Source organism: Pseudoliparis swirei, chromosome 11 (assembly GCF_029220125.1).
Source record: "Pseudoliparis swirei isolate HS2019 ecotype Mariana Trench chromosome 11, NWPU_hadal_v1, whole genome shotgun sequence".
In the NCBI taxonomy this organism is placed as follows: Eukaryota; Metazoa; Chordata; class Actinopteri; order Perciformes; family Liparidae; genus Pseudoliparis; species Pseudoliparis swirei.
This window is the reverse complement of record NC_079398.1, coordinates 16332736-16345003: the sequence shown is the minus strand read 5'-3', so window position 1 is coordinate 16345003 and position 12268 is coordinate 16332736. Positions and strand designations below refer to the sequence as shown.

At 44.0% G+C, this 12268-nt stretch overlaps 1 protein-coding gene across 1 annotated transcript in view; it reads left to right on the top strand.

Annotated features, from left to right (window-relative positions):
* Positions 1-11640, top strand: part of LOC130201452 (neuronal PAS domain-containing protein 3) — a 228276-nt gene extending 216636 nt beyond the window's left edge. The window contains exons 10-13 of the mRNA XM_056426479.1: positions 5380-5527; positions 6046-6161; positions 7373-7588; positions 7718-11640. Of these exons, the coding sequence (XP_056282454.1) occupies positions 5380-5527; positions 6046-6161; positions 7373-7588; positions 7718-8973 (1736 nt within the window). The 3' untranslated portion in view covers positions 8974-11640. The remainder of the gene's footprint in view (positions 1-5379; positions 5528-6045; positions 6162-7372; positions 7589-7717) is intronic.
* Positions 11641-12268: the final 628 nt, after the last annotated feature.

The window sequence follows — 12268 nt, the reverse complement described above, 5'->3', positions numbered from 1 at the left end:
CTCAGAGTGATGTGAAGTCAGTGTCTCTCTCTCTCTCAGAGTGATGTGAAGTCAGTGTCTCTCTCTCTCTCTCTCTCTCTCTCAGAGTGATGTGAAGTCAGTGTCGCTCTCTCTCAAAGTGATGTGAAGTCAGTGTCACCTCTCTCTCTCAAAGTGATGTGAAGTCAGTGTCTCTCTCTCTCAGAGTGATGTGAAGTCAGTGTCTCTCTCTCTCTCAGAGTGATGTGAAGTCAGTGTGTCTCTCTCTCTCTCTCTCTCAGAGTGATGTGAAGTCAGTGTCTCTCTCTCTCAGAGTGATGTGAAGTCAGTGTCTCTCTCTCTCTCAGAGTGATGTGAAGTCAGTGTGTCTCTCTCTCTCTCTCTCAGAGTGATGTGAAGTCAGTGTGTCTCTCTCTCTCTCTCTCTCAGAGTGATGTGAAGTCAGTGTCTCTCTCTGCTCTCCTGATTAATGTCGGTACATATTGCTTGAGATAACCATTTAGCGCTTAATTTAGCCAAATTTATTGCTGGCGTACCGTCACGGGGGAGGGGGATGGAGAGGGGGGAGGGGCTATACACACACACCTCCCGCAGTCACACAGCACTATCTGGTGGAGAGCGGCAGGTACTTCAGGTGCATCTCCTCAAGAGTCGGATGATAAAATATCATATATATAAACATCTATATATATACACTACCGTTCAAATGTTTGGGGTCACTTAGAAATGTCTTTATTTTTCAAAGAAAAGCACTGTTTTTTCAATAGAGATAACATTACTAAAAAATACACACTATACATTGTTAATGTGGTAAATGACTCTTCTAGGTGGAAATGTCTGGTTTCTAATGAAATATCTCCAGAGGTGTATAGAGGCCCATTTCCATCAACTATCACTCCAGTGTTCTAATGGTACATTGTGTTTGCTAATCGCCTTAGAAGACTAATATCTGATTAGAAAACCCTTGTGCAATTATGTTAGCACAGCTGAAAACAGTTATGCTGGTGATATAAGCTATACAACTGGCCTTCCTTTGAGCTTGAAGTTTGAAGAACAAAATTAATACTTCAAATATTAATCATTATTTCTAACTTGTCAATGTCTTAACTATATGTTCTATTCAATTTTCAATTCATTTGATAAATATAAGTGAGTTTTCATGGAAGACACGAAATTGTCTGGATGACCCCAAACTTTTGAACGGTAGTGTATCTACAGTGTATATACTGTATATATATAAATCTATGTATATACATTTATATATATTTATATATATATATATATTCTGTATATACTGTATATACATCTATATATATTAGGGCTGTCAATCGATTAAAAAAATTTAACTAATTAATCGCACATTTTGAAATTGCGATTAATTAATCGCAATTAAAAGTTAAAAGTTAAAAGTTCATTCTTTTTAAAGACAAAACTTCACACAGAGCTGTGTTTTCAAAGAGGCTCCTACATATACAGTGCCAGCGAGGTATTTAATATCGTGGATGATAAATTGTTTCTTCAGTGAAACATCAGATTAGTAAAAAAAAAAGAAGTATATTGAGACCCCATTGGTCCTGTCATCTTTAACACTGAACAGCAGAACCAGTGGCCTTGATAACTGACTGACATTCAAATATGTCACGTTAACCCTCTGGAGGCTGGGGGCATTTTATACATTTTACAACAACAACAAAATTCGCCGTTTAACCCTTGTGTTGCCTTCGGGTCATTTTGACCCGAATCAATATTACACCCTCCTGCCGCCTTTGGGTTAATTTGACCCCATTCAATGTTTAATGTCGGTGTTCTTTCGGGAGTCAACAAACAAACATAAAGTGCCTCACACTTAAACTTGGAAAACAATATTAATTCTAATAATTTTCTGGAGGTTTTAATTGCTGGCGTCAAATTGAACCCAAAGAGTAAAATATGTTAGTAAATATAAAGGTAACAGGAGGGTGAAACATTGAATCGGTTCAAAATGACCCAAAGGCGGGGGGAGGGTTAAATATTTAATCGGGTCAAAATGACCGAAGGCAACACAAGGGTTAAAAGGCTTTCCCTTCTTTTCAAAGACAAAACTTCACACAGAGCTGTGTTTTCAAAGAGGCTCCTACATATAAAGTGCCAGCGAGGTATTTAATATCGTGGATGATAAATTGTTTCTTCAGTGAAACATCAGATTAGTAACAAAAAAGAAGTATATTGAGACCCCATTGGTCCTGTCATCTTTAACATTGAACAGCAGCAGAACCAGTGGCCTTGGTAACTGACTGACATTCAAATATGTCACGTTAACCCTCTGGAGGCTGGGGGCATTTTATACATTTTACAAAATAAATTAAATTCACCGTTTAAAGTCTTTTGCATGTGACACACCCCCACGTGTTATACATCAAACATTCCAGAACAATCTCATCTCTGAAATGAGCCTCATTGTCCTCGCGCCGTGTCCTCTGGTTCTCTGACTGACAGGCTGCTAAATGAGCCTTACCTGTGAGGTGGGAGGTCCTTTGTGATTTACTGAGTGTTCATTGGTTTTTTTTCCCCCGAAATGTTGACAGACAAACGGATTGACCAATCACGTTGCAGGTTTCGTGTGACGAGTTCTTTCCGCGCCGCGTCACCCGACACGTCGCCCCTCTGTTCCTCTGTGTATCAGAGGGGGAGACGGGAGGAAGGAGGAGCAGGAGGAAACCCGACTGATTCATCCACGAGTTAAACTGATTTCTGCTCCTTATTTTCGCGGAGAAATGATTGTTTTAAAAACGGAAACAGTGTCAAACCGTACTGCCGCGGTAAAAAAAAAAAAAAAAACGCGGCCAAATTAATCGCATAGATTAACGCGTTAACGCTGACAGCCCTAATATATATACATCTGTATATATACATCTATATATATGTATATATATACAGTATATATTCTATATATATACATCTATCAGGCATGAGAATCCCTCACCTTTCGGCGAAATTCGCCGTTTTGAAACCAAAATAGGTGACTGACGTGAATCGTGTAGATCCGAAGAGTTTTTGTTTTGGGGTAGGGGGGGGGGGGTCAATTGGCCGGCCGGCGTTTATGAGATTGGAGTGGGACACGGAGAAAATGTGGAGTGGTGCTTTTCGCAATAGAACATCTTTGATGGGCACGTGTCGCGTCTCGGCCAATCAGCTTCAAGATGTCTTCAGCGTTTGGTGGTTTAGGTTAGCTTGAATGTTAGCCCGCTATCTGCTGCTGTCACGCTGCACGGTGTAGCGATCCTAACAAAGTACCCGTACGTTAAGAGCGATGTGATTTAGCATATTTTTAGTATCGATACTTTATTAAAAGAGCGATCAGAGCGCACGCGCTGCTCCGTGTCGAGCTGTCTGCGCACACTGCGCAGCGAGTGCCGTTAAGTGGCGGAATTTTCGGCTTTAAAAATAAAAATTAAAAAAGATGCCAGAAGTGAAATGTTTAAGTTCAGTCTGTAAAGTTCTGTTACTGTAACTCTCCAGTTGCTCATCCTGATGAACTCTGTATCATCTGGTCAGATACAGACTAACAGTCTCATAGTGATAATCAATGCTATGATGGCTCCATGTAGTTTCATTAATATCTTGTAGGCTAATACTAATAATACTGCCATTTGTTAAGTGTTGAAAAAGTTGGTAAAAGTGAACCATACAGATATTTTATTTATTACTATTATAGATAAATATACCAGGATCGTATTTATGGTACTGTTTTATGGTATTGTATCAGTATCATGATATTTATGGCAGGTATGGCATAGATTAGAACATACGTGTCAAACTCATGGCCCGCGGGCCAAATGTGGCCCGCCACGTCATTTTATGTGACGGCATTCTTGTGTCCTTAAGATTCACTTGTTGGTTCATAATTGACTGTAAAAGGGAATATAAATAAATAGTTGTGTTGTGCATACTGTGATATTCTGAACACTCAGGTTCAAACTGCAACATCTTTTCATTAAATACATTTGAGAAGTTACAAATATCCCTCGATTTAGGTCTCAGCTTGTCATTCAGGGGTGATAGTGCGTCCCAAAGCCAGACCAGTGGAGAACCACAGCCCCAGACCAGTGGAGAACCACTGCCCAAACCAGTGGAGAACTACTGCCCCAGACCAGTGGAGAACCACTGCCCAGACCAGTGGAGAACCACCTGTCTCAACTGTGAAAAAGCTTTTAACAAAGTTAATGTAATAATGTTTGTTTGATCTTTGATAAAGTAATGTGGGTTAAAATAAATATAATTAAATAAAATAGATGTATTGTATAATATTAAATACATTTGCATATATAGTTATACATTTATATAAGTACACCTAAATAAACAAACAAATGCAAAGACAGTTATTTAACAATATGTTCTGGAGTAGTTAGAATTATACCGTGTTAGTGACAACCGGCCCTTTGAGGGCAGCCATGAGGCGGATGTGCCCTCGGTGAAAATGAGTTTGACACCCTGTATTAGAAGATCGTGACAACCAGGTAGAGGCAGAACAGACTCAAGGAACAGACTCGAGGCTCAGCAGAGCACAAGACTTGAAGACTTGTTCACGCCAAAAAAAAGAGGAAGTTGGCTCATGAATGACTATATTATATACAATATTACTATTATTATAGGGCCCACTGACTTGGTGTCAGAATGGAGGAACTATAGATTATCATACAACGTCCAACATCGATGTTCGTGGAAGTAACCAGCACCACCCCGCGCCTATCCTCACCTTTTTCACCCCTGACCCGTTTTCATGCCTGATCTATATATATACATCTGTATATATACATCTATATATATATGTATATATATACAGTATATATTCTATATATATACATCTATATATATACATCTGTATATATATATATACACACTGTATATACATATAAAGTCTACTTCAAGTGTTAAGAGACTAGATCGACTACCAGCTGACTTTGAGCTAACGTATGTAAGTCTGACTTCGCTAACCGCTAACTTTACAAGTAAACATAGAAGCACGACGTAGTTGAATGTGTCCTGGAGACACTGCCTCAAGGAAGTCCATGTTGGCACACAAACATATCATGATGTGAGCTTATTGTCACGCGCCTACACACACACACACACACCTACACACACACACACACAGGCTGGCAGTGTGTGTTGGTCTGATTAATGACGGCAGCAGCAGAGCAGCTCTCAGCCAGCTGTCACATGACATCTGATGACTGCCTTATCTCTCTCTCTCTCTCTCTCTCTCTCTCTCTCTCTCTCCCTCTCCCTCCCTCGCTCTCTCTTCTCTCTTGTGTGATGAACAAGCCTTCTGTCACTGTGAAGTCCAACAGTCTGAAACAGACAGAATATCACAGAAAATCCACCATGAAATAACAAACCTCTCCCCCCCCCCCCCCCTAGTGATCAACAAGGGTCAGTGTGTGACAAAGTACTACCGGTGGATCCAGAAGAACAGCGGCTACATCTGGATCCAGTCCAGTGCCACGCTCGCCATCAACGCCAAGAACGCCAACGAGAAGAACGTCATCTGGGTCAACTACGTGCTGAGGTCAGCGGTCACCGGCACGTGGAGGGGGGGGGGGGATGAGCGAAGGGAAATCTTATCACACACCGGGAGATGATGTCATTGTTTAAGTCATTTGGTTACAAAATATATTTCAGATTCACAGAATGTTTCTGTGAAATTTAAACGATTTAAAAAAAATGTTTCCATGAAAGAGATGAACTGAACGGATCATTTAATGTTACACAGTTATTACATTGGGAAACAAAATGTATCTCTTTAGTTAAATATGAGAGGATGTAACACAATGGGCTGAAGGAGTTTACTTTCTATAAATCAGTTTCTTCCTTTTATCTAAAACCAAACTAATATAGATATATATATATATATATATCATTAGAATAAATAAAAACATGTTGGTCCGAGAGTAAGTACAAAGAAACAGCGCCGAGGGTTTCCATGTTTTCCTAAAATGTTTGTGTGAAATCAGAGTTGTGCAACCACTTCACTTGGCTCCGCCCCTTTCCTGACTGAAACCCCGCCCCCCTGTGTTTTCTCCACAGTAACCACGAGTACAAAGACACGCCCATGGACATCGCCCAGCTGCCCAACCTGCCCGGGAAAACCTCCGAGTCCTCGGAAACCTCCGAGTCCGAGTCCGAGTCCAAAGAAAACTCTGGTAGGCGGAAGAGAAAAGGAATAAATTAAATATCTTTTGGGGAGATGAAAAAAGGCCGAACACGGATACGAGCCGTGTGCTTCCTCCCTCACGTGTCACGGTAGCGTGTAGTGATGTCATCGCGGCGCCAGCTGCTCTCAGAGAGGTTCTGGCAACGCCCGCCACCGTGAAAATAAACCCTGCAGCAGCTTGAGGCCGAGGCCCCGACGTGCTCTAAAAGAGAAACCCTGACCTTTGACCTCTGGGCTGTTCGGACGCAATCTGTGCAGAGGAAACGAGGACAGGTGTTCAAAATAAGAGTTAAATTTTTTTTTTTATCACACCAGTGACATTAACATAAAATTATAAAGATTACAAGTTTTGACTCAATCACACACACACACACACACACACTCACACTCTCTCACATACACTCACGCACACACACACACACACACACACACACACCTTCTCCCACACTCGGTTCTGCAGGTCGTTAGTCACCAGATGTTCTTGGGAACCTTTTTAAAAATTAAATTATATGTTTTTTTTTTCCCAACACACTCCCAACTCTCTGCTCGATACGTGCATTCAGTGTCTTTTCAAAATAAAGGTCCAACGTAGGTTTACTTAGTTAATTTGGGCAATAAAAGTACCTGATAAAGGGAAATATAAATATATATAAATATATATAAAAATCAAAAGTCATATAAAAATTCATATAAAAAGTGAACCATCGTATGTATGTATATATATATACATATATATATATAATATATATATATAATATTATGAAAAATGATAACCAAATCTGTCGTCCGGGAAACGTTTAAGACTTGAGCCCTTTTAATTTTATGATTCAGACCTCACAACAAGTTAAGAAGTTTAATGAGATACACAGTCCATCACAAGGAGGAGGAGCCAGCTGCTTGTCTGTGTGTGTGTGTGTGTCTGTGTGTGTGTGTGTGTGTGTGGGGATGTGTGGGTTTTTGTGTGTGTGTCTGTGTGTGTGCTCATGTTGGGGCGTGGCCAACGAGCCAATGAAACGCTCGACTTGCAGAGTACTGCTGAGGCTGCTGGGAAAAGTCTTAAAGGTGCAGGTTCACATTGTTGACCTTTTGACCTGATGAAGGAAGATGAAGTCAAAGATCTCTAAAGTTAATAAAAAACAAGTGAAACATGTATTCATTATCGGGGATTCATTGAATATTGAGTTTCTTTCTCCTCGACAGACAACGAGAACAAGTCGGAAGGGAAGCCGAGTCGCCGGGCGGAGCGCGAGGACCCGGAGACGGACAGCAAGCGGCAGCAGCAGCCCGGCCAATCACAACGCTCCGCCGAGCAGCAGCTGAAGCGCCAGGAGGAAGGAGACAGCTCGAGTAACCCCGAGAGCCAGGAGAGCGACGACAGCCTGGAGGCCTCGGATGGAGAGGGGGAGGAGCAGGAGGAGATCAGGGGAGGAGGAGAGGGAGGAGAAGGAGGAGGAGGAGCAGCAGGAGGAGAGGGAGGAGGAGGAAGGCTTGGGAGGTTAGCAGGACTGGGCGTGTTGGGTCGACTGGGCGCTATCGGAGGACTGAGCAACATGGGAGGGCTTCATATTAAAGTGGAGCACTACGGAGACAGAGAAGAAGTCCAGCTGCACAACTCACAGGCGTCTTCATCGGAGGAGGACGGCGAGGAGGCGGAGGACGAGGAGGAGGAGGAAGACGGAGGAGGCGCACAAGACTGCGACGGCGTCGACGGCGTCAAACTCCTGAAGCGGCGGAAGAGGAGAAAAGTGCAGAAGTGGGACGGCTCCCGCAGCAGGAGGCTCCGCCTCTCCTCGCCCACCGAGCTCAGCCCCGCCCCCATGGGAGACGCCGCGGTGATAGGCGACGCCTCCTCCTCCTCCCACCTCCTCGCCCCCGCCGGCTCCCCGACCTCGGTGCTGAAGATCAAGACGGAGATGTCGGAGCCGATCAACTTCGACAACGACAGCAGCATCTGGAACTTCCCGCCCAACCGCGAGATCTCCCGCAACGAGTCGCCGTACAGCATGACCGCCAAGAGCCGCGACGGCTTCCCCTCGCCCGCGGGGGGCGCTCTGCAGGGGGCCATCCCCGACTCCGTCCTCACCCCGCCCGGAACCGAGGGAGGCGCGGGGGCAGGAGCGAGGAAGCCTCCGTACAACGGAAGCTCCGCCCCCTCCGCCGGTTTGGCGCCGCGCTCCGCCGCCTCCTCCTCGGCCGACCCGCTCTCCCCGCCGCTCTCCGCCTCGCCGCGGGACAAGCAGCAGGGCACCCCCCCCACCACCTCCTCCTCCTCCTCCTCGTCGACCTCCTCCTCGTCGCTGCTGCACTCCGGCGACCTCGAGGCGCTGCAGCGCCTGCAGGCCGGCAACGTGGTCCTCCCGCTGGTCCACCGGGTCACGGGGACCCTGGCCGCCGCCGGCACGCCGTCCCCGCGCGTCTACACCACCGGCACCATCAGGTACGCGCCGGCGGACGTCACGCTCGCCATGGCGCAGGGCAGCCTGCTCCCCAACGCCACCATGAACTTCGCGGACGGCTCGGGCTTCGGCCTCGACCCCAAGACGCCGATGGAGATGCTGTACCACCACGTGCACCGGCTCAACGCGGCGGCGGTGGCGGCGGCGGCGGCAGGGGGCGGCGGCGGAGGCGGCGTCGCAGGCCCGTTCCTCGGGTCGGCGGCGGCGGGCGGTAACTGCACCCTTGGGGGCCAGATGCCGACGACCTTCACCACGGCCGAGGGGCTCTTCTCCACGCTGCCGTTCCCCGTGTACGGCAACGGGATCCACGCCACGCAGACGAGTCTGGAGAGGAAGGAGGATTAACGCGAGGCGTTCAAAGACCGCGATACTGTGCTCGTAAAAGAGAGACTTCTCACTCGTAAAGAAACATAAAGACTATTCTCTTCTGTTGCCAGGCGGGGGAAGAAGACAAATGTACTCCAGCACTTTGAACCTGAGCCACTTGTGTAATAGACCCCTCCTCTTTCTCCTCCTCCTCCTCCTCTTCCCCTCTCCTCCTCTCTCTCTCTTATTCCTCCCGTATCTTGCGATCAGCAACGTTTTTCTTTGTCTTCAAAAAAAACCTCTTTACTGTAAAGAACTTATTCTTAAATGTTTTGCCTACAGAGAATATTCATATCGCCCCGAGAAAAAGAAAAAAAGGATTTCTCGGGAGCCGGTTGGATTTGATTTGTTGATATTTGGACTTCACGAAGATGCTGATTGTGCGTATTTAAAGGAGGACGGTGAAACTGACTCCTCGTGTCTTTTGATGTGATCAAGGCTTTTTGGAAAAGGACGTTTTTAACAGCGCTCTCACAGATGATAATAATCTTTTCAAAAAAGTTTATTTTATTTTTTATTTTATTTGTCCGAGGACGTTTCTCGATTAAGAATTAATCCTCATTTCCTTCTCTTTTTTAATTTTTTTTTAAATAAGATATTCTCGCTCAGATTTAATTTATGAATCAAAATCATTAAAAAAAAGATGAAGCAATTTCCACCGGGTAACGACCTGTGAATTATCGAATGTTACTTCCTCTTTTACCCCAGGAGTTTACCTACCAAACATAACCTCCTCTACACCTCCTCCCATCTCTCTCTTTCATCCCTCCGTCCACATTTCCTCCCGTCGGTCTACATGGTGCTACCGCCCGACCGGCCACCCGGACTCAGCCGGTCTGAAGCGGGTCGCTGTGAACGTACGTTGTGGCCATCTTGGTTTTCGGAGTGGGGGGGAAACATATTTTAATTTTATATATATATATAATTTTTTATTCTTCTGACCTTCAGGAAAGTCAGAAACACAGCAAGAACCTTAGGACCTCTGAATCAGCAACGTCATCTCCACAATGACCCTCCTTTTTTACCTTTTTTCTTCTGTTGAAGAAGACGCCCAATCTGATCGGGCCTGAAGGGGCGGGGCCTGCAGGTGATTGGTTGAATTTGTTGGCTTCGTAGTGTCGTTTTTATTTCTATGTATTTTGTAACTTTAATCACTTTTAATTCTCAATGAGACTGAAGCTAATATGCTTATGAGGCTAATACGCTAGTGAGGCTAATACGCTAGTGAAGCTAATACGCTAATGAGGCTAATACACTCGTAAAGCTAATACGCTAGTGTAGATAATATGCTAGTGAGGCCAATATGGTAGCGAGGCTAATACGCTAGTGAAGCTAATACACTAGTGAGGCTAAACATGCTAGTAAGGCTAATACGCTAGTGAGGCTAATACGCTAGTGAGGCAAATACGCTAGTGAGGCTAATATGCTAGTGAAGCTAATACGCTAGCAAAGCTAACTTGAAAAATGAATGTTGAAAACTTCGACCGACTCCTGTTTGATCGTTTAGTTTTATTTGAACTACTTGCTTCGTCTTTTTTTTTGTCCTCCTCCTCCACCTCTTCTTCCTCCTTTTCTTCCTTAAACCAGCATCACCTCCACGAGATAATCCTGAACAATCCACTCTCTTCCATCTCATCGCCGGACCCTGTGAAAATAAGAAAATATAAATAAACACACATATCAACAAGGAGATTGTAATAACGACATGCATTTTCAATCAATCAAACAATCAAAATCAATAACTTACGAAGAAAAAAAAAGAATCTTTTTTGAGGAAGAGAAAAAAAATCAACGTTGTCTTTGTCGTCGTTCTTCCGTTCCGTGGTTTTTTTTTCTTCCCTCAGCCTCCGTTGCCAAAAAAATAATAATAAAAAATCTCACAACTTTAGTGTTTTAAAAGCACTGTGATTCTCGTTCGTTTGTACTTTCCTTTTTTTCTCTCTCTCTTCTACGTTTAAAAAAAAACAAAATAAAAGAATTAAGACGAGAGTACAAGTGCTAATTTAAACGATACAAAAAAATACAAAAAAATGAACTGTCACGGGCGGCCATGTTTTTTAGGCCCCGCCTCCACCGCCATACTTATTACCCCGTGTGAGTAAGCCGTAAAATGTGTTTTCGTGTCACTGGCTGTCAAAGAGTCCGTCACGGCGACTCCTCTCTGTGTGTGTTGACTATATGCAGTATATACCGAGCTACTGTTCCTGTCCTTTGTCTTCTCTGTGCTCTATCTCTAGTGTGGGGGGCGGGGCTTGGCGAGGGGGTGGAGCCTACGAGATGATTGACTGTCCCCCTCCTCTTCTTTGTCTTAGTGAATCCTGTGGGAGGTTTGTGGAATTTCGTGTCCGGTGGCCTTTGCAAAAAAAAAACTTTTAAAAAGATTTGTGAAGTCCACCTCTGCTTCCTTATTGTTTTTGTAAAAACCTCTTTTTTTGTTTGTTTGTGGGGGCGGGGTTTTCTAACTCTTCTCTCTCTCTCTGCTATTGCTTTTTGCTGTTGTGTAGTCTTATACAAACCTCTTTATCTTGCTGTCCTTTCTCTCAGAGATGAAAAAGATTATTCAACTAGCTCAAAGGTTTATGGAGCCATGTTTATCGCCACAAAGGAATTCTGGGAAACGTAGTTTCCGGCTCTCGCGTGCAAAGTATTAAATGACTAATACTATATTTACACATTATAGAATTATAAGAATGATGGGGGGGGGGGGGGAGCCTAAAGTAGCATTTTTAGATTGTAGTCCTGGAAGAAAAGAAAAAAGATACCGTAAAAGCCTCGGTTGCGAAACATTTCCCAGAGTCCCTTGGGGCTTCCTGTGTGCATTGGGTGTATTTCATTGGTTCCCACCGAAACTTGTTGACTTCCTGCGCAAAAAAAACTTTTAAATAAGTCACACGAGTGGTTTGAGAGGGCAGAAGAAGAAAAAATAATCACTGTACAATTTCAGGACAAGTAATACAATTTAAAAAAATAAAAAATTTAAATATTTTAAAGATTTCTAAAGAAATAAAAAAGAAGAAAAAAAAATATTTCGCACTATAAATCTATTTTTATAGGTGTTTTGGAAAAAAGCTGAACTGCATGTTTCACGTGATCGATCCCTCGTTTTTTTATTTTTTTTATTTTCCGTTTGTCGGATCCAGTGTTTATTTATTCTTTAAAGTGTCGAGCCCAAAACGGGGAGAATAAAGTTTGTTTCCTCTAACGTCCCCTTCAGGAAAAACAATCTGTAGCGTCTGTGCTTTTTCTGTGAGGAATCGATGTCTTGTTACCGCGA